A 22,954-nucleotide genomic window follows, 5' to 3' on the forward strand; every position below is an offset into this window, starting at 1 on the left:
GGGGTTCATACAGACAATGGAATATATTTCAGCCTTAAAATAAAGGGAAATTCTGACACATGCTACAACACGGATGAACCTCCAAGGTGTTACACTAAGTTTGGAGACTGGTCCAGTGGAGCCTTCAGATGACCTCAGCCATTCACCTGACTGCAATCACCTGCAAGATCCCAAGCCAAACACTGCCCCGCTTAGCTCAATCAAACCATGGAACTGTGAGAGATAATAATAAATTATCTTACAGGTTTCAGAATGGTCTGTCCCAGTCACAGATGACTGCAAAGATTTTATAACAATGAATTGTTTTAGGCTACCAAGCTTCGGGTGGTTTGTTCCATAGCCATAGATACCCACGCCTGTGGCCAAGTAAATGATAGAAGAAGTGGGTAAGTGAATAAGGCCACAGGGCATCTGAACAACACTATTGTACATGACATTTGCCCAAAGCATAAAACATACTCTTTTCAAGAGCCTGAAGAATAGTCACCAAAACAAACCATGAGCTGAGCCATAGAACAGTACCAGAGCCCTAAATGTAAAAGCTAAACCTTACTAGCTTTTAGAAGAAAATTCACAAGAGTCTTCAAGATCTTAGGATATGAAAAGATTTCTTGGGCAAAACACTGAAAGCAAGAATGATAAAACCAAATCCTGATAAAGTAGACTTCATCAAAATTTAATATTCACCCCCCCCACCACACACACAGACAAAAGATACCAATGAGATAATCATTAAGGCACAGACCAGGAGAAAATAGTCACAAAATATATTTGTGTGTATCTCACAAAGGATTTATATTCAGAATATATGAAGAACCCCTACAACTCAAAAATAAAAAGAATCCAATTAAAACGTGAAGACTTAAACATGTGCTACACAGAGAAAATATAGACAATAAGTCCACAATAAAAATGCTCACGATCTTTCGTTATCTGGGAAATGAGAATAGAAGCACAATGACATACTATTACACATACGAGAAAATGGTTAAAATTAAATGACTAACAATAACAAATGCTGATGCCATCTGGAAATATTTGGCATTTCTTAAAAGTTAAGCACACATTCACTCTTCCTATTCAGCAAGTCCACTTCCAGGTGTTTACCCAAGAGAAATAACTTAAGTTCAAACAAAATTTTGTATAAGAATGTTCACGGCAGTTTTATTCATAACGGCCAAAATTTGAAGACATATGGTGGTATATTCATATGACTGAATACCATCGGCTACTGATATCCGCAATAACATGGGTGAATCTAAAAATCATTATGCCGATCAAAACAAGCCAAACACTACGACTTCATCTATAAGAAAAAGTAGAACAAGTAAAATTAATCTATGGCGACAGAATTTGAAAAGGTGGTTGCCCAGGGGAGGAAAAGGAGGAATGTGGGATGGGACAAGAAGGGGCGCCAGGGAACTTTCTTAGATGATGAAAATGCTCTGTATCTTCACAAGGGTAGTGGTTACAAGCTCACACATAGTTGTCAAAATGCACAGAACCGTATGCTTAAGATATGGGCTTTAAAAAAATTTTTTAAGTTACATCACCAGCAGTAAGTAATCTGGGAACTTTTTCCATTTTTCCTTGCAATGATGCAATTGGTCAAACTCCATCGGACTTCGTACTATTCTAGTTTATGTGCCATAATGATATTCTTCTGGCTTTGTTCTGTCTGCTTACCTTGTTAACTTCTGGTGTGAGGATCTCTATTTTTCTTAAACGTTGAAAAGCGTCATAATCAGTTTCTCCAAATAGTCTGATTGGTTCTCCTCTTTCTCTCAGTCTTCTGATAACCTACTTAAAAAAAACAAACACAGTAGTAATTCCTTACATTATCAGTAATAGTAATTCCTATTTTAGGTGACCAAACACTTATTTTGAAATGTCAATGCAAAAGTTGTGTTTGTCTTTCCTTCAATTTTCCATCAACAAACATACTAACTCACTGTCACACCTTCAATGGTCCTAATGGTTTCAGGTCCTTTGGATGTTTCAGGAAGGTACCAATCTATATAGTAGAATACATAAGAAAAATACAAGATGGGAGCGAGTGATGATACTTATATAGAGAAGGAAAATACGGTTTGGAGCCAGCTGATGACTCAATGGCCAGAGCCAAGGTCAGGTGCAACACTACACTTAAACCAAACACTTGTCCCCCAGAAGGGAAAGTGAGCACGATCGAGATGCGGCACGTGCAGGGCTTCTGAGGAGCGGACAATACTCTGCTTCTTGACTTGGGTGATGGTTATTCGAGTGTTGGTTTTAAAATTATCCATTACATTGGACATACGTGTTTTATACACCATGTACATACTGTATTTCATGAAGAGGAGATACAAAAATTATAATTAAAAGTTGGTCCAAATTTTTTTTTCTAGGTACCAAGAGCTTTAGCTGGGAACACATTAAGAAACTGTTAGCAGGGCTCCCAATGGATTAACTGAAGCTTGTATTAGAAAGAAACTTAAGGGGTCTATTGCCTTCTCTAATCAATGCAGAAGTGACCTCAAAAACACCTTTGTCAGGTCCCCATCTGACAAGTGACAGGAATTACATTTCCTCATGAAACAGCCGGCACGCCATTTTTGGATATGTTTTGCTTCTCAAAGTAAACTAAAATCTACCTCTCTTAAATTTCTACCCCATGATCTTAGCTCTACTTTATGAAAGCACAGAGAATACTCAATTCCTTTTCAAAACTAGAGCTGCTGTCAGTGGATGCTTTCAAAAGTCTCTAAAATTCCTCTCTTCAGGCTAAGTATTCAAAATACCTTCCTCTAATTCCACATGACAGCTTCCAGAGTCAGCCATCCTTTCCTGTGAGAGTTCCCTTTTGTCCAAAGCTCAGTTTGGTCTTGTACCATCTGAACAGTTTGAATTCTTTGTATAACATAAGTATCCTTATCCAAGGATATGTTTACTGATTTTATATTTTATTTATTGATTGGCTTTTATTGGTTTGGTAGCGAGACAGAGACAGAGAGACAGACAGACAGGCAGACATCAATCAGTTGCCTCCCACACACACCCTGACCAAGGGATCTAACCCTGACTGGGAATTGAACCTGAAAACCTTTCTGGTGTACAGGATGATGCTCCAACACACTGAGTCTCCAGCCGGGGCTCACATAAATATCTTACAAAATATTTTTTAAAGAAAATAATAGTTGGTATTGACCAGGGCATGGGCAAACACTACAGATGAGGATATAAACCAGTGTAACTGATTTAACAGGCTAAGCAGGTCCCTGCACAGCTCCGTCAGCTCTACAGCCGTCTCCTCCAGGCAGACCTCCCCTCTCACTGCCGACCTCAGCCAGCCCTAAATTCCTGGCCTGGAACTTCCTATGTGATCTCACATCCAGCCCTTCCTATGGTACACTAGTGCCCCCATTTTTGTCAGTTCCCCAAGTGTCGTTTACCCACTTTCGGCTGCCATCTTTAGCCAGGGCAGCAGTTCCCAGTGACACAGGGCTACGGGGTGGGCATCCGCCCCCTCCTGGCTATGTCTCAAGTCCCTACAAGTTCTCACAGTTAGGAATACAATTCGCCCTGAATGTGCCCTGGGCAGCAGCCCTCTTCCCTTCAGGAAGGCATGTCTATTAACTTGTCTTATGCTCTGCAATGTACCTTAAATGTTGTACCATCTGCTCTCCCCTTCCCGCAATCCTTCATGAAGACAGGATTGTGAGAGTTGTTCCCCTATTTTCAAGGGACCGAGCCTCTGCACCCTGTTACAAAATCAGGCAGTCAGAGAAAGACAAATACCATATGATCTCACGTAGAACAGACTGACAGCTGTCAAAGGGGAGAAGGGTTAGGGGGCTGGGTGAAAAAAAAAGATGAGGAATTAAGCAAAAAACAAAAACAAAACAGACACAGACAACAGTGTGATGTTTGCCAGACGGCAGGTGGAAGAGAGCAAAGGGGGATAAAAGGGGACGGAAAGAGATTTGACTTCAGGTGGTGAACACACAATGCAGTGTGCAAAAAGGTGTTATTGAGCTGTACACTTGAAACCTGTGTGGTTTCATTAACCAATTTCACCCCAATAAATTTAATTAAAAGATAAAAAAGTGATTATAATAAAACAAACTATTTTGAAAGTTAAAAAAGCATCTATTGCATGAATATAGGGTGCAAAAAAAATACTCAGTTGTTGCAAATTACTGATGAAGATGCTATCTGTGACAAATGTAAGGAGAGTAAGAGAGGAACCCATTCAGGTGTCAGAGATCTGGACCTACAGGAACTGGGAAAGAAAACAGCTCCTCCCCACAAAGAAAAACTCATGCATTTTATTTGTCTTGATCTAAAATCTGCTAGTCAGAGCTCCCAAAGCTTTCTCTCAACTCTGGTTTCCAAAGAACCATTTTTGTGATGTTAAGAAGACAAATGGTCAGCTGCCAAAAAACCTGGGAAAAGTTTTTAGCCTCAGGAACTGAGGGAAACACAAGGGAGCGACTGACCTGAAACTTAGTGACAGGGACACTAAGCAGAAAAACCTCATCTCAAAACCACCTTGCAGTCTGCGGGCGTACCCTCCCAATGTGGGAATAGATGACAGCGGGGGTTGGGTGGGCAGGGCAGAGGAAGTGCACTATGGACGTGTAGGAGGAAGTCCATCTGCCCTGAGGCAGCCACGTTGTGGGGAGGGGTGCAGGAAGGGAGCCCTTCAAGTCTTCCCAGGTTTGAGATGTCCTGAGCTTCAGCTACCTTCTGACCTCCCGCTGCACCGGTGGAAGAAACTCGGGGGGAACTGCCTAGCAGAATCCCATTACACCCCACATTCATGAGCAAAATAATTGTTACTGTTTCATCAAAAGCTCAGAAATAACCGAAGTAAATGCAACAAATCACTAAAGTAGCAATTAGTAACAGTTATTGAACTCAAAACCAGGAGCACTCCAAACCAATTCCAACACGGAGTGTGGCTCTGGGCTACATCGTTATAAAGCAGCCTATATAGTGAGACAGCAGAGACTGTTTCTTCCTCATGGGGATTGGTTGTAATATTAGAATTTTCTTAAATGATAGGGAATTGGTGAGTAGTTACCTTACATCAACCTTCAGAAACAGTTCAAGTTTTGCTTCTGATTTCCAGAGGCATAATAAGAAAAGACCCTAGTCATGCTAGACTTGCAAAATCAGCTAAATTAAGCTTTGCTTGTATGACTAAATTAGCTTTGTCTGCCCAGGGAATTTTCTAGGTTGTTTTTTATTTGAACTGTTTTAAGGAAAAAATTGTGTGTGTTGGAGGGGTTACACAGCAAGAGGTAAATGGAAAACTGTTAACCCCGCCACATCCTTAATACACCCCTTTAATAATCAAGAAGCATTTATGGATTGATTTCCATGAGAAAGCCACTGTCCTAGGCTCTGTAGCTATAAAGCTTGGGGGGGCACCCCCAAACATGATGTCTCTCTCAAGAAGCATACAGACCAGTAAGAAAAAAAGAACAAAACAAAACCCCGTAAGTACAAGGCTGTAAGTGCAGTGATCAAAGCCTGCTAAGTTATTACGGAAGCACAGTGATGGGCACACAACGCAGCTTCAACAACGGCTGGAGGAGGTTTCAGCAGAGCTGAGTCTCAAGGAAGAAAAAGACAGGAGCCAGGAGAAGAGGAAGGGAATGGAAATGGGCAGGCAGCATAGGAAGGGCAAGGAGAGGAGACACACGTGCAGTGTGAACAGGGACAGCCCTGCAGGGCAGCTGGAAATGATGCTGGAGAGACAGACAGGGATGTGCCACCGAGAGCGCAGTAAGCTGGTAGGTGTGGACTGAACCTTGCCAGCAGGGGCGTGGCACGGCCCCATCTGAGACCTCTTTGGCAGCTGGCTACAGAATGGCTGAAGGGAGACAAGGCTGGAGCAAGCATCAGTGAGGGCTGGGCCAGTGTGGGCGGGAGCTGGCTTTTACCATCTCACAAAAGTCAATGAAGTTTTTAGGAATTTGAGAGAGACATTATGCAGTCTTTGATAGTTTGAAATCAGCCATGATGGGAATATTTACTGTCTCTGCCCATTTACTTACTTCAACCTTGGAGTCACTCACCATGTGACTTATCTGATTAGTAAACTTGGGGAAAATAATTGGGTTCATTATCTCCATCCTTACCCCCACCCCTTGTGTCTTGGCTTTTGGGAGTGAGCTGCCCGAAGCAGCAGAAGCTCTGCTTTGCTCCTCCAGGGCCCAGGGATGTGGGAGCTGGGAGCAAGGCCCTGCCTGGGTGGGTAGATCTGTGAACTGTTGGAGTTCAGTATTAGCAGGCCGAGTTCCGCAGTGGGTAAGCCATACCTTCCAACCAAGCCCTTGTCAGTCATAGAGGAGAATGTTAATCTTCCATTAGCCTTTCTCTTTTGTTTTGTTTCTCAATTTGTCCAGAAGTCAGGCAGGGAGGAAGAGAGCTATTTTCTGAGCCCCTTCAATACAAATGGAAAGGACTCAAATGTCAATATCCCCACACCACCCCAAAGCTCTTTGGCTTCCAGGCAAAGCACCAGGACCACCCTGGCAACCATTAGATCTGGGTCAAGGCAATGAGCAGTGGCAGCTTGTCCCAGGCTGATCCCCTGAACCTGTCCCCGTGGCCCCCTTTTCTCTGACTTCCCAGTGAGCTAAGGCAGCCCAGCTACAGCTCTCCTGTTGCTTCTTCTATGCTGAGCCCTTCCTTGTTTCACTGTCCCAGCTTAATAAATGTACTCACACAGTCACCTGGACTTGTGTTGTGAAATCTTTGCTACACGAAGTCAAGAACCCACGCACTACAGCTGGCCCTAGGCAGACCCGCTCAGGGCCAGGCTCCTGTCTGGTAACACTATGTGGCTGGTTACTTTAGGTCTCTGAGTTCGGAAAACCCACCATACCAGCTTCCCCTGAGTTTGTCAGGTTTAGTAGGTGGCTTCTTTTTTGTCCACAACATAAAATATTGGAAAGTCAGGGGGTCAAATATTACTTAAAGATACTTGGGCTCAAATAAAATGAGTTAGCAAAGGTGGTCGTAATAAGAAAAATGGAACCGAGAGGCCTTACTAATTTAGTGATAGAGTTATTTTTAGAATGGTAGGAACTTCCACATGTTTCTAGACCAGGGAAGAAGGCCCAAGAAAGGGAAAGGTGGGCAATAGAAGAAACAAGAATAATTTTTTGGAGCAAATCTCTCAAGGAAACTGTGTGGCTTTTACAGTCCTTGGTAAATATGTCCTATATCTGGCAAATAAAAGGAAGGAAAACTGCAAACCTGTACATTCTAAATGCAATATATGTGGGTAGTCATTCTTTTAACACATCCCCAAAGAAACTGGCATAACAAGTCCCAGTCACCCTTATGATTGGTGCTTAAAATTTAAAGCAACTTTTAATATTTGGGGAGTTGTAGATAAAACTCATTCCCTAAAAAAAAAAAAGGTCACTATAATGAGCATTGTTAACCTAAAACTAAAAAGGCAAAATGAGGGGCATCAAGCGTTTATTTGAGATCACAAGAGAATTGTAATCTGGGGCATAGATTCAGGTGGAAATGCAAATTATGTCCTGATGAGGGGGGTGAAGACAAGGGGGTTTCACGGGGAAGGAAAATGTAAGAATTACATGAATACAAGAAAGAATTTCTATTGGTGTTAACAAGCTAACTTACTCTTTAGCTATGCGTGGCTGGTTACTGATTCCAAAGAATGTCCAAAATCATTAGTTTTTGTTTGCGGTCAGGAGACCCGCTTTCCTATTAGCTTTACAAATGATTGTTTCTAAGACAACATTGTTTGGCCCCATCCAAAGGTTCAAACATTTCAAAGTTTCAAGGAGTAAGACATCCAAGGCAGTTCCTCAGGAAAGACGGCCCTGACCCCACTTGAAAATGGCTCCACTTATGCCAGCTTTTCACAGCAGCAAGAAATTCAACACCAGTTTTCAGGTTTCTCCCCAGAGCTGTGGTCCAGGAAGTCCTAAGTGGTAGCTGCCACCCAGAGGTCAATAAAATGTAGAAGATCACTGCAGATGGTCACAGACGCCCTCAGCCCTGGGCGGAGAATAGTCAAAGGGACGTGAAAGGGGGTGCTCATCCATCTGTCAAAGCCCATGCATTGGCTCTGGCCACAGCACTCCCAATCTGGCACAGGTGCACCTTCTAAGCCCTGTGCTGGAGGCTGCTGGCAGGGAGCCCCAGAAATCCAGTCCCTGCGCTTCGAGCCTCCATGATGATCCAGGGAGAACACCTAAGGGAGTAGGGACCAGAGGGATGCTGACAATATCTGCCACAGCCTCTTTGGACCTCTCCTTTCTCCGTGCCCACTCCTGCTCCTCTCCTTTTGAAGAATTAGCGACAGGCCTGGCTGGGTAGCTCCGTTGGTTAGAACATCATCCCCATATACCATACACAAACTGGTGTTGAATTTCTTGCTGCTGCGAAAAGCTGGCATAAGTGGTTGTGGGTTTGATCACCCATCAGGGCACATACAAGGATCAACCAATGAGTGCATAAATAAGTGGAGCAGCAAATTGATGTTTCTCTCTCTCTCCCCCCTCTGTCTCTCTCTCTAAAATCAATTTTTATTTTATTTTTTATAAAGATTCTTATTTATTTATTTATAGAGAGAGGGGAAAGGAAGGAGAAAGAGAGAGATATCAATGTGTGGTTGCCTCTCATGCACCCCTTAGTGGGGACCTGTCCTGCAACCAAGCATGTGCCCTGCCTGGGAATCAAATCAGTGACCCTTTGGTTCACAGCCTGCACTCAATCCACTGAGCTACGCCAGCCAGGGCTAAAATCAGTTTTAAAAAAATCAGCAACAGGGTACCCAGTAACAGAAGATCAGATGGAAAGCCTGCAAATCAGCACAGGAGGAGTCAGGGCCCTGTAAGTGGGGTGAGTGAGAGAAAAGCACAGAAGAACATGGGCATTGGAGGAGAAAATAGTTGTGAAGGGGAAGAGGCTTTCCTCCCTGGCGCAGAGCCAGTGGAAAAACTGGAGCAGGTGGCTGTTCACATATTGCAGGGGATCATGGCTGCAGTACCCTTGGGGACTCTGTAATGGGCTGGAACATACCGCTGGAACCTGAAGGTAAGAGTTATACATTCTTCTGGACCTTCTAGGTGTCTGCACATTAAGACCATTTGGACAAGGTCGCCCCTTCCCTTTTGTGATAGCATCATAGGCTAAGGAGCTACATGAAATGGTCAAATCCAGGACTCACTAATCCATACTGGGCCTTCGTGTGAATGACTAAGGGGGTGCGCTCCCCGGGGAAGATGCAAGCCCACACCCAAGTGCATAGCTTAGCAAGTACAGTGTCAGCGGCACTTCAGCCTGCGTTCCTCCCCGAGGCAAAGCACCACCGAGCAGTGAGTAGCCCGCACAACTGTGCAGAGCAGCCTCGGCCAAATCCTGGGCCAAAGACTAAACCACAACAAGTTCATAGTAGCAAATTTGTGTAAAGGAAGTTTGGGCAGCCTTATTTACCATTGAGTCACTTTTTGTTAGCATCACTTCCTCATTACCATAAAATGACTTCATTGTTTAGAAATAGTGTTGAGAAGGATAGAAAGTATTTATATGATGCTCCAAAGACAGAAAGAATCCAGTTCCATAGGAGAGACATAAATCTTAGAATAAGTAAAGGGGAAATATGAACTGAGCAAACCAGTGTTCATACACACAAGGCAGGGGCATCATAAGACGGCATCCCTTAAAATCCAGCAGAGTCGATGTCAACTGTAATTGGCACAAGCATATAAGCAGGATGAATTGTACTGAGAAATAGGCTTTTGATCTTGAAAGGTCAAATGAGAACCAGGGATGAAAACGAGGCTGAAGATCTCCCGGAAATGGCGCAAGAGTGAATATCAAGAGACAGGTTGCCTCTCACCACGTGCCTGCCCCTGTCTCCAAAAAATTAGGCAAAAGAAGCCAATGGGCCTTAAGCAGCATCAAGGAGACAAGATAGGAAGGAGGAGAGCATTTTTTTATTAACTGAATATTGAGATATCTATAGAATTAGTTTTAGAACCAATTTTCTCTCCTCAAATTCTCCAGGGTCTGATTCAGGCCCAAGCAATACTCGTACGTAGCTGACCATCTAAACTGTGTCTCGCAGCTTACATATAATGGCCAACTCTTTAGATAATCATTTTTACATAATGAGCTTATTATTGAACATTGTGAACATATTTAGTCACATAAAGAACACGCGTAAACAACTCAGTGTTACTGTTTTATTCTTTTGAAGTCAATGGGAATTGATTAGTCCTCAAATTTCAAACCTACTTCTGATGGCTCCATGGCCTTTGACACTCTCACTGGCCTTCTTCTTCTCTACAGGTTTTCTCCTTTGCCTCGGAGACGCAGCACAGTGTCCTTGCTTCCTCTCTGGCTGCTCCCTTTGCTTTCCTCTTCAACTTTCTGATTCCTTGGAGTTCTTCTCAGATTGGAGGAACTCTCTAGCGTTCAGCCCTCATGGATGAGGATGACTCCTAAGGTCATATTTCCAAGCCTAATGTCTCTCCTGAGGTTCAGACCCATTTTCCCAAATGGCAGTAGATACCACACGGCTATCCTACAGCCACTTCACACACCTACCCCACTGGTACTTCAAATTCCTCAGACAGAACTTACCGTCTTCCTGCTAACACTGCTGCCCAGTCCATCTCAGCTAATGGCCCTATGTCTATCTAGTTACACAGGGCAGAAAATCTTGTCTTCAATGAAAAGACAAAGCCAGCCCCATTAGCTATTGTGGCACCATTAGCCTAGGAGGCCTATGGCCTGGTTGAACATGACTGACATTTTACTCTTCTGAGCTTGTCCCCCGCCCCCCCCACCACCTCCGAAGGGAAATTACTGGAAAGCAAGAACAGAACTAACTGCTCCCTACAGCCGGAGGCAGAAGATAACATCGGAACAAACTGCAGCCTCCTGTTACAACGCCCCAACAGCCCAGGGGCCACACAACAGCAACCCCCACAGTGTTTAAATCCAATTATAATCTAATAAAAATTCAAAGCTCCCAACCCCCAGGGCTGGTGTATCTCTCCACACCATGCCCCTCTCCTTTCTTGGAGAGTGAATAAAACTTTGTTCTCTTTGTGAATTCTTTCACAGCCTGTGTCAGTGACCACTGTAACATTCAACAGGTCCCTTCTTCTCACCTGTCATATCTAATCACCTGCAACTCCGTCCACCCCACCTATATAAAAGCCTTCAAATGTATCCCCCTTTTCATGGTAGCCAAACACAGGGGTGGGCAAAAGTAGGTTTAGTGTGCCATTGTGACATTGTTTTGAGTTAATAAAGCTATTGTAATAATAATAACCTGCATATCTTTTTCCATACAAACAACTATAAAGCTACTTTTGCCACCCCTGTATATACATTTTTTGCCGCTGAGATGGCAGCCCCTTCTATGTCTGATGTCAAGCATTCTTGGAAGGACCCAGTCCTTAAAAAAAATTTCTCCTGCTGTGGACCCCTGAAATTCACTTAACAGACAAGGTTTTATTACAAAATTATCAATACTCTTAAATGGAAAAGGCTCTGGAAAGGTAACAACACACCACATTAAAAACACACCAAAGGCCCTGGCTGGTGTGGCTCAGTGGATTGAGTGCTGGCCTGTGAACCAAAGGGATGCTGCTTTGATTCCCAGTCAGGGCACATGCCTGGGTAGTGGGCCGGGTCCCCAGATACAGGTGTGTGAGAGGAAACCACACATTGATGTTTCTCTCCCTAGCTTTGTCCCTCCCTCCCCCTTTCCCTAAAAAAGAAAAAATGAATAAATAAAATCTTTAAAAAAAAACACCACCAACGTGTCACTGCTGTATCAGGTAGCCTCCCAGTGGGAAATGTTGTTGGGACAAATAGAGAGCAAGCGTGAGCAATTGGAAGGGGGAGGATAAGAGCAGAGAAGAAAGGGTGCTGGGGCAGAGAACAGTCAGTGGCACTTCATGAGCGCCCAGGCAAAGAAAGCTCGCGTGAGCCAACCAAGCCAGAATCAACTAAAATATACTTTTGTATTAAAAATGAATAAAAATATCCACAAGATGGCAGCCAAGGTAGACAGAAATTGTTTTATAAAAAGGTTCATAGAGACTCTTCCCTTGTTTCTATAACTAACAGAGTGGAGCAATTTCCCAGAAGTGCAATAAGACCCAAAGAATGGCAAAGTTCTGAATGTATGTGAGGTCTCTGGAATTCCCGCGATGGGAAATACTGCCTCAGCACCTCCAAGTCCACACAGAGACCTTCCTCTGGGAGTTTTCACAGCTGCCTCTTCAAAACTTGGCCGTCCTTGCCACAACATTCCGTGAATATCCAATTGTCTCTGCAAGAAGTGCATTTTGCCAGGGACATATTTCTGCCTCCTTGGGATCATATCAAATTAAGTTGGTAAGACTTGCTTTATGTGAATTCCACATTGGAATAACTCCTGGTGTATTCTCAGTCATTTTCACCCTTAGTTCCCAGCAGAACCAGAAAGAGAAATGGACGAGGTTGAGAATAACAATGGGGAAATAGTGGTAAGATTTAAAGCTATATCTGCTGGAGAACTGAACCAGGGCCCTTAGGAAAGAAGGAGTGTCCCCCTGGCACCCAGTTGTGAAGGAGATCTGAGGAGACCAACCCCAGGGAAAGCTGTATTCCTGCCCATCGGGGCATCGTGTCTGCACATTTAATAGCTGTCTACTGGCCTATGACAAAGGGAACAGGCGCTCCGTGCACAAAACCATAAAAGCGTTAATGTAGTCCGGCGAGAGGAACACTGGGGTTTTGTGGGTGCAAAGGCCACAGGCAATCCAACTAAGATTTTGTATTCAGGTGCATTATATGTAGTCTGTTTGAAAGCCTATTTGGATACATTTTTCATGAAAGCAGGATACTTTTCAAATTGCAAAATCATTTATGTCAACTAGCCAGGCATGAAGTTAGCCTCTATGTGTACAATGGTTGACTTTATGTGTCAACCTGACTGGGCCATGGGGTGCCCAGATATTTGGTCAAACATTATTCTGGGGGTTTCTGTGAGGGAGTTTTTGGATGAGTTTAACATTTAAATTGAAAAGACTGAATGAATAAAGCAGATGGCTCTCCCTCCTGTGGGTGGGCCTCATCTAATCAGTTGAAGGCCTAGTAGACCAGGAGAGTCAAATGAAAGGGAATTCCTTCTGCCTGTCTACCTTGAACTGGGACATTGGTTTTTTCCTGCCTTGTGGCCTCTGGACTAGACCTACACCATCAGTTCAGTTACAGATCTTGGGACCTGTCAGCCTCCATGATCACATGAGTCAATTCCTTAATACATAGTCTCCTATTGGTTTTGTTTCTCTGAAGAATCCTGATGAATACAAATCAAAGATGCCTGAAATTAAGTTAATTTGGCATCTACTAAAATAGGATATCAAATATAATCAACCAAAAGGAATTCCTATTTTTCCAAGCTGGAGGGAAGCTAAGAGATCACTTGCCCCAGCCTCTTCACCTCACTGATGACGAAGTCAAGCCCAGGGTGCTCTGCCCCTTCCTGGGTTCTCAGGCCTGTGTCCTACACTCCACTATGCACTTCTGAGAAGTAAGACACCCCATTAAAAAAAAACAGATGGAAAAAAGACAAATCACATATGTGTCAGCAATGACAGATGAATTATTTAATCAGAAGCAGGCCATTTCTCACTCCTCAAGCACACACACATTGACAATGCTTTTCAGACTGTGACAAAGAAATGTAGTGTCTTAGAGTAATTATTTTCCCAAATCACTGGCTTTGGCTAATTAGTACTTTATCAGAAAATTTTGCTCCAGGAACTTTTAACAGTTTTACACAAAACAAGGAAACAAGGATTTAATGTTTAATCCATACTTGGTAGAAAAGGTGGCAGGCACTAAGCTTCTGCATGTACATAATGGGAAAGGAGTAGGAAGTAATTTGTAAGTACTTTTATGTAATATTCACAGAGGACCAATGATCACCTGAAGGATAAACACCCCACTCCTTCGCAATCAGTTTACTGTTTCACAATTTAGAGATGGGGGTCAAAGAAGGAAAACCCCCATGTCCCCCCACCCCCACACTTTGTGCTCTGGCTTTTCATAAAGCAGAGCCATTGTTCCCAGGTCATAAGATACTTGACTGAGGCTGCTGCAAATTGGTGGCAGGTTAGACCCTACTCCAGAGCCTCTTTCTGATGGTAGCCTTGACTACACGCCTCACTCCTCATACAAGTTCACGCCAGATACATGTAAGAGGAAAGTGACCTGTTAGAGCGTATACATGCACGAGTCTGAGTCCCTCTTTCCAGTTTGGGGAGGGTGTATACCTAGGAGTGGAATTGCTGGGTCATGTGGTAATTTTGTGGAACTTTTTGAGGAACCCATTCTCGGACTGTTTGGAGTCAACAGTAAACTGAATCTAACAAAAGCTCAAAGGAAGCCCATGCCCAGCTCAGCTAAAGAGTAGATGATGGCCCAAAAGAGGAAGGGGCATACACTTAACTAGACAATACGATTATTTACTGTGGCTCTAGTTATCTCTTATTCTTTTTAAAAACTTCACAGAGATTTTATTTATTTATTTTTTAGAGAGTGGGGAAGGGCGGGAGAAAGAGAGGAAGAGAAACAATGATGTACAAGAGAAAGATCCATCAGCTGCCTTTTGCATACCCCTAACTGGGGACCTGGCCTGCAACCCAGGCATGTGCCCAGACCAGGAATCAAACCAGCAACCTTTCAGTCTGCAGCGATCAGACACGAGCCAGAGCATCTAGTATTCTTTTAAAAACAATTTTTCTTAGGCCCTGGCTGGTGTGGCTCAGTGGATTAAGCATCAGCCTATGAACCAAAGTGTCGCCAGTTTGATTCCCAGGCAGGGCACATGCCTGGGTTGCAAGCCAGGCCCCCAGTAGGGGGCACTTGAAAGGCAACCACACAGTGATGTTTCCCTCTTTTTCTCCCTCCCTTCCCCTCTCTAAAAATAAATGAATAAATAAATCTTTAAAAATATATATATTTTAAATCCTTAACCAAGGACATTTTTTCTTTGCTTTTTTAGAGAGAGAAAGTGGGGGAGAGAGAGAAAAAAACATTGATGTGAAAGAGAAACATCAATTGGATGCCCCACATATACACTCAGACCAAGGATCATACACACCCAGACCTGTGTTCAGACCCACAACCTAGGTATGTGACCTGACTGGGAATCAGACTCCCAACCCTTCAATTATGGGATGATGCTCCTACCAACTGAGCCATACTGGCCAGGGCTACATCCTAGTATTCTTTTTGGTGTTTTTGCAACTGTACTGCAGTATACTTTACATGCCACAAAATTCACCCATTTTAAGTGAACAATCCCGTGATTTTAATTATGCCCATAGAGTTGTGCAATCATCATTACAATCCAGTTTTAGAATATTTTCATCGCCTCCAAAATTCCCTTGAGTTCATTGGCAGTCAAAGTCACTCCCAGCCCTAGGAAACCACAAGTCTGATTTCCTCCCCTCTTGGTTTCTGTTTTCCTTTTCATCTCTATGGAATCATAGTATAGGCAGACCTATAGTATAGGTAGATCTTTTGGATCTGGTGCCCCAAGTATAAATATTAGTTTACTAGTTCAGATGTACATAAACATATTACATATCTTTATTTTCTTTCCACCTAGCCCATGTAGGAGTGTAGGCAAATCCACTGTCGGGCATCACTGGGGGCTGGGGTAGAGGCTCTCCTTCTCTAGGGCCATGCACAAATCCAGGAGGGCTTTTGGTACCATCGGAATTAGGGCTATTTATTCTTCAGCTCATTGACTTTAATGGTGATACATTCATTATCCAGCATAAGGGTTCTTCTAAGGAGAAGGCAGGTTGCTCCAGTATTTCAAATGACAATCCTGAATCTGCCAAAGCTGTGGGACCAGGTACCCGAGGTCCAATAGATGCATCACAGAGCTGTGTGATGCCAAGAGCTTGCCATTTGTCCTGGTGCTACAGGGGTTGAGGCTGCAGTCCTTGATGCTCAGGGGACCACCAACCCCCACCCTCTCTACCCTGGGGAGTCACTCTTCCCTTCTACTGCTGTATAACCCCCCCACACACACACACATACCCCTCATCCTGCCTCTCTCCCTTCTCCCCCCAGGGCACCTGGGGTAGTTAATTTATTCAGTAAGATTTTGCTCTCTTTAAAGACTAGAAAAGTTGGTCGTCCAAGAATCCTGCAAATGTCCTTGAGGTAGAAAACACAAAGAGATTAGCTGCTTTCTCAAGAGGAAGTTAGGGGGGTGGGGAGGAGCACAGAGATCTGAAACAAACATCTCACAAAATACCCTACCATACTGCTTTACATTCACCTACCACAAAACCACAGGGATAAACACCTAAAAGCATATTATAATTGCAGTTTTCTTAGCTGCACTTAGAACACATGTACGCACAGAAGTGTGAGAGGAAGGCGGTACTACCCTGCAATATTCAGGCTAGAAACAGAGCTGGCTTTAACGCTAGCAACTAACACTAGGCGCCACGCATTGTTCTGAGTGTTTTACACATATTATTACTTTAATCTTCACAATGACTTTGGATAATAAGTGCTATAGATCCAAATCCCTTATTTAAAGCCTTTGGAGCAAGCTCTGATTTGAAATTCAGAATTGTTTAGATTTGAGCACAGCAATGCATGCACGCAATTTTTATAACATAATTTTCCAAGAGGATGTGAATTAGCTCATACAAACTAAGTACTGTGCCCTCAATAAAACAAATAAATAATCAAAAGAGGTCTAAATAAAGATTGTAAAAAGGCTTGCATCAGTTTAGGTCAGGTTTTGCCTCCAAATAAATTAAGAAAGGCTTCGGTTCTCAATACTTTTTGGATTTTGGAGCTGTATTATAGCCTCCATTTAACAGACAGAGAATGAGGCACAGCAAGAGTGGGTAATTTGTTCAAGGTCACACAGCTAAGAAGTGCTGGGGATGCTCAATGATTTGGACCGCCCCTGCTGGGAGCAAGTGGGTCAGGAGAAAACTACCTTGACCACTTTCTCCACAAGAAGCTCCCCTCCAACCTTCCACTCCACAGCATTGGCAGCTTTGTACATGACCTTCCCTCACCCCAATACACACCTCACCACCACCCCCAGCTTCTTTGATACTCATTTTAAGTCAACTTATTATGGTTTAAAATAGAAGAAAGCCTAGTGGAATGTGACTCTCTCCAGACACCCCTAACAGGCCCAGGAGGGATCCTCAGAAGTTGGATCTGGGGGTATTTAAGACTTGTTAGCTGCCCCTGCCCTGCTTTGAGGCGGTTAATCTTAGGGAGGTGTGAAGGGCAAAGCAGGGGGAGCCAGCCTGGAGGAGGCAGCCTAGATAGCGAGGCTGAATCCCTTGGGGAGCCAGGAAAAGGAGCATCCTTTTCCCATCTGTATTAGACTCCACTCCAACCTCCCCAAAATAAACGCCCCCACCTTGCGTTTACTTTCAACCAGTGAGCAGCGTTGACCCGCACTGATTTCAGCAGCTTCAGTTTCTTCATTCGTAAATCAAGTTTTTTCTGGTATGACGTACTTCTTAGTCTTCTGCACAAATCGGCTCCCAGACTCTCTCTCCCAGACCACCTGGGATCCCGCCCTTATTTCTATTTTCTCGTCTTGTTTGAGGGTTCTGTTGCCTGCCTGGTGCACTGGCCGCACCGTCTTGGACTAGACCTTGGTGCCGAGACCGTGATCAGATGCCTTCTGAGTCTAGTCTCCTAGTCCTTGCTTATCCCTGCTTGAGGTGCTTAAGATGCAAACTATGGCGGTTTTCCTCTTTCCTTGTCTTGTTTCCTCCCTTTTAATTCCGTCTAATCCGAAGGCAGCTTCCCTCCTCTAGTCCAGAAGATCAATACTGCTTCCCAGATACGATCCAGGTCAGTCTAGTAACCACCACCCCCCGCCCCGCCCCTGCCTGGGGCGGCGGAGGCATACAGGTGTCAAAGGCTGACCTGTTCTCTAGGAATAAAAGCCGAAGTGGCATTCTGCTATCCTTTTGTTTTTAATCAAAGGTCTATTTTAAGGTCAAAATCGAGTGGAACGCCACGCATGCTCGGTTAACTATATCCAGATGTAAGACTCTTAACACAGATGAAGGATGCCTGGGAACTTCTCCTGTGGATCTGGCCTTGTATAGGGACCCCTGCGGCGAAGATCGACTCCGCATACTTGGCTTAATTAATAATTTATTTTAATTAACACCCTCTGTCATGCTGTAACACTGACAACTTGGCGCAATCCCCGTTGCCCTGGTTCCTCGCCTCGACTCTGCGCAAGCCACGGGGTTAGGTTGCGGCCGGCCTGCGTAGGGAAATGAGGGCGGGCCCTTGGGGGCGGGCCCTGCGGGGGGCGGGGCCGGGAAATTCCCGGGCGGACTGCGGGAGGCCGGCGCGGCAGTCAGCTGAGCACCGCGGGGCGGGGTCGCGTGGCCGCAGGTCAGCGGGAGGCTCCGGGAGTCCACGCCGCCACCCCGGCCCCCGGTCCCCTGGACGGCGTCTGCATCCGGGTCCGGAGCCCTCCCCCAGCGGGCACGATGCCGGAGAAGCTGTGACCGGGAGTGAGGCGGGAGTGCGGGCGCCGGGTGAGCCGGGGCAGGGGGTGCTGGGCGGGGCGGTGGCTCCTCCTCTGCTCTGGAGCTGTTCCTGCAGCACCCTTCCCTACGACCCTGAGCCAGTAGGGGTGTGGGTGGCGAGGGATGGGGAGTTCCTCCGGTGGGAGGGTTACCAGGTCCCGGTGGATGCTGACCTGGTGGGAGAGGGCGGCGAGGGCGGCCGTCCAGAGCGCCCTTCCCCCTTGTTACCGGCCTGGCGGGCTGCAGGTGACTTACCCTGTAGGTCACGAAGGCGGTTTAAGGGTGACAACCTTCCTCAGATTGAGAATGATTACACAGCCAGTTCCTCGTTATAAGGGAAGTATTTAAGGACACAGCTTTGAAACACGTAAAAACTAAAATCGACCCCAGTTTTATGAGACGGCCCAGGAACACTAAAGAACAAGTGACCTCTGCCTAGGGTGGTGGGATACTGAACAGCTGAAAGGACTCTTCATAAACTGTTCTGTCTAGGAGAACACGTTTGTGTGGGTGTGTGTATGCACATACAAACTTATAACAAAAGAAGTAATGTGAGTATTTAATGAGGCTGAGGAACTGTTTTTGCTGTCGTAATTGTGCAAGCTGGAGGCAGTAAACATCACTGAGGGAAAATGAAACCCAGGTTCTGGTCTGCCACCTCCACCACAAAAACTGTTGAATGGAAATGCGTGCCACAGTTTCTTTAAAGATGAAATTGAAAGCCAAAGCCTTAGGCCAGTAAGTTGGTGTTAGGACATCAAAAGCCTCAGATATGAGCAAGCAGCACTATTAACAGGAGAACCCCCGTTGCTCTTTGCCTGGGGGCCTGGGCTAACCCCCAGGATGTGCCCCGTTGTATTACCTTCCTGTGGACCCTCTTCCCTTAAGCAGAAGCACATGGGCACTCTCTTCTCTAAGCCCTGCTTTTTGTGAATTTTATAGAGATTTGGACTGTCTGATGTAGACTTTGGAATCTAGTAAGATCCAAAGGAAAAGGGAAAAAATAAAACTTTGTTTTTTCAAAATAAAATCTATTTCTTTCAGAAAGAAAAAAGTTATATTAAAAGTTTTCACTTTGACATGTGTATGAGGATTAAATAACAGAATATGTGTTACGAAATGACATCCAGATACTTCTGTAGTGGTATTTTTAAAAACAGCACTAATTTTCAAAATAAGTTTTAAAAGTTGAATTTAAACAACTGTAATTAAACGATAAAAAATTTAAAAAATAATAATAATAAAAAGAATCTGGAAATGAGTGCCATAGAACCATAGAAAAACTCATAACGCTAGCATGCTGGGGTTGTCACCTACACAGTGGGAAGTGTTTCACTAGTCTTAGACTTTAAAATACCTTGTTAAGCTGTATTTTCATTTCATTTCAACAAACATTTACGGAGAGCCTTCTGTGTGCCAGTCTCTAGGAAGCATAAAATAGAGATCTTGGCTTAAGTTTGATGGAGTGATGGACTGGCATTGGATGATTACAGTACTTTGCAGAAAAGGGCCAAGGAGATGGAACGCACAAAGTGCTATTGGGTGGTCAGAGGAAAAACAGTTCCTTTCACATAAGACATCTATTTGAGCAGAATATTGAACTGTCCAGTGGGTATTTGCCAGGGCAAAAGGGGGGCAGATATTTCAGGAAAAGAGTAGAACAGATGCAGGGGCAAAGAAGCAAAAGTGCAGGAAACTGACCCTGAAAGGCCATAGTTGTCTTACTCAGGGAACGGAACTCTGTCTTGTATGGGAAGGGTTTTAAGCAGTCAGATGAGCTGGTACTGGAAAAGCAACTGTGGAGGAAGCGAGGCTGAGATGGAAAGAGATGAGAGCCAGACCTTGTAGGAGGCTATGTAAATTCATTCAGCAAGTATTTGTTGAACTCCCAAATATGTCAAGTTATATCCTAGGTGCGAGGGACACAGCAGCGGGTGCAATGTTGTGGTCTAGATAAGACAGGAAGGGCCTGACCTAAGCTGGTGGGATGCAGAGAAGGTGGAAGTGGCAGCTTTTGGTGACCCATTAGATTTGGGGGAAGAAGGAATGGGAAGAATCAATCATAACTCCCAGGTTCCTGCCTGGCGACGAAGAGGTGAAATCTATTTCCATTTTCTGTATGGTGGTAAATTTCAAAGTCAGAATACCATTTCAGTCATAAAAGGTAAGGTTTTTCATACCCTTTTAGTAGTGTACCTACTTTGAGTTCTTTTTCCAGGATGGTGGTGGGTTTAGTTGATGTCATCTTGGACTCTTACTCAACCTCCTTGTAAACCCCAAACAGAATTTGCCAATAGCCAGCTGTTGTCTCCAATCAACAAATAGGTTTTTACTCTAAAACTAATTTATCCACTTGGGGATTGAACCTATAAATACTTAATCAGCAAATCTGGAGAATTAGTCACACCAGGGTTGGGGCCTGGGCTTATTCTGTATTATGTCTGCTGGTCCAATGTCCAGTGGGTGGAAGTCAGTATAAAGTAGATTTCAAAAAGTTTGTTACAAAATGACTTTCTGATGATCCATCTGCCATGGGAACTGGACAAGACATTCTTATATTGAATAAAGAAGCTAGACCAGATCATTTTAAAGGCCAATTGAGGAATGAGATTTAAGCTCATGCCTACAAAGTCCAGTCACTGCTATAATTACTTGACCTCTGGAATTAAGAATGCTAAATATATAGTCAGGAATTCAGATAGCAGATCTGGGAATTAAATCTAGGAGATTTTGCTTTGGACCTTTTACCTTCCAGCTAGTTCTCATTCTTACTGGCAAAGTCTTGACGAATCCTGTGCTAAATTAATTTACTCTTCTGCAGTTAAATATCACCTTTGCTTAGAAATGACACATTTCAGATGCAGATTAGAAGGACTCGTATCAGAAATTCTGTTATTAGATAGAGCCTTGGAATAAATGGTTTAGTTCCTATTTTCCTAACCTTTGAAGATGCAGGGATCTCTAATGCATAACTGTGTTTGCTTAATTGAAAGTACCTCAAGGTCATGTTAAAAACAGAATTCAGCTTCCTCTGACTAGCATTCTACCAACAGACATTTCACATATGCACTGTACTGTGATAACTCCAAATGAGGCCCCCCAAATAGTCTAAAACCACAAAGTGCCCTACGAGTCACCAAAGATTGATTAAATTGCTTTCGGTAAAATTTTGGTAATAATTTACACGTTTAAACATTTTGGTTTTTACATGCTTATGTTTGGCATATATGCTTTTTGTTTACTGTGACATTTGCATTACCACATAACATTTCCTGACAATGCTGGGTAACAAAGAGTTTCCTGCAACTAGGACGGGCATATATATTGTATTTTTAGTGAGGGGGGCAGCACCGCCCTGAGGGCATTAGGGTGTACATATTTAACTGTGATTTTGCTAGAAGCTGAAGGATACTTTTTCAGCTGAAACCAACCTCAGTGGCCATCATTTGCTAGACAAGTCAATAAACCATAGCAAGAGGCCAGGTGACTTCCGAAGGTCACACATCTGGTTAGAGGCACCCAGTATTTTTCCTACTGCCCCCCTTAGTATAACCCTGCTTTTTTTTTTCCTGGTCCTTATATAATCTGGGCAACCTGAAGAGGTGAGAAGCATGGATGTAACAACTAGGAACACTTTAACTTAATTATGTTTGTGTCTAAAAGCTTGGTGGAAGTATAAAGGAAAGTCGAGGAAAAATCTCTCTCTTCTTCCCTCCTCCTCCCCTCTCCTCCCCTTTCCTCTCCTCTCCTTTCCTTCTCTTTCTCCTCTCTTGGAAAAAACATTAAGGAGAAATGTGTGCATATAATAAAATGAAACTAAACCCATCTACAGCTATCTGCTTAGTCAGTTTTTAAAGAAACATCTGTTAAATGTTTCCATTTATTTTGTAATTATACTTTTTGCAGTATAATCATTAAATACTTGAGGAAATTTAATGTGGACAAGTAAGTGATACACATTACATGGATTTCATCTTTAGGTCTGTTACCTAGAATTTCTAATTCCTCTGCAAAATAAATGGGAATGCTGTTACTAAGTTAAAACATTTTTATGAAATGTTAGCACCAACATTCTGTGCAAAAATGAATCTTATAGAAGGCCAGTTATTCAATAATTTGAATAACTGGTGTTCAAATTATTTTTATGCAAATTATTTTATGCAAAATTATGCAGATAATTTTATTGGGAAAAATGAAAAGCACTCACCAGATGCTAAGGGAGATCACACTTCAGTATTATTCTTTTCTTAATGAATTAAGATGTGTGAAACATAGATGACTTCAAAAGGCTCACAGGTGAATATTAGACTTTGTCACTATTTTTTTATTTTTTTAAGATTTATAGAGAGACAGGAAGGGAG

At 43.7% G+C, this 22,954-nt stretch overlaps 2 protein-coding genes across 4 annotated transcripts in view; one reads left to right on the top strand and one right to left on the bottom strand.

The window, feature by feature from the left end:
• Positions 1 to 17,086, bottom strand: part of LOC112321189 (pre-mRNA-splicing factor 18-like) — a 31,117-nt gene extending 14,031 nt beyond the window's left edge. Inside the window, exons 1-2 of the mRNA XM_053923471.1 lie at positions 17,018 to 17,086; positions 1,687 to 1,800 (exon numbers count right to left, since the gene is read on the bottom strand). Of these exons, the coding sequence (XP_053779446.1) occupies positions 1,687 to 1,800; positions 17,018 to 17,086 (183 nt within the window). The remainder of the gene's footprint in view (positions 1 to 1,686; positions 1,801 to 17,017) is intronic.
• A 1,313-nt stretch (positions 17,087 to 18,399) lies between these two features.
• Positions 18,400 to 22,954, top strand: part of OPTN (optineurin) — a 43,019-nt gene continuing 38,464 nt past the window's right edge. Inside the window, exon 1 of one of the 3 annotated variants that reach the window (XM_053922594.1) lies at positions 18,400 to 18,602. The gene's annotated coding sequence lies outside the window, so the exon portion shown is untranslated. The remainder of the gene's footprint in view (positions 18,603 to 22,954) is intronic. The other 2 variants (XM_045186602.3, XM_024580549.4) reach the window with 2 other exon arrangements.

The sequence above is a fragment of the Desmodus rotundus genome, chromosome 4 (genome assembly GCF_022682495.2).
Source record: "Desmodus rotundus isolate HL8 chromosome 4, HLdesRot8A.1, whole genome shotgun sequence".
Taxonomy (NCBI): domain Eukaryota; kingdom Metazoa; phylum Chordata; class Mammalia; order Chiroptera; family Phyllostomidae; genus Desmodus; species Desmodus rotundus.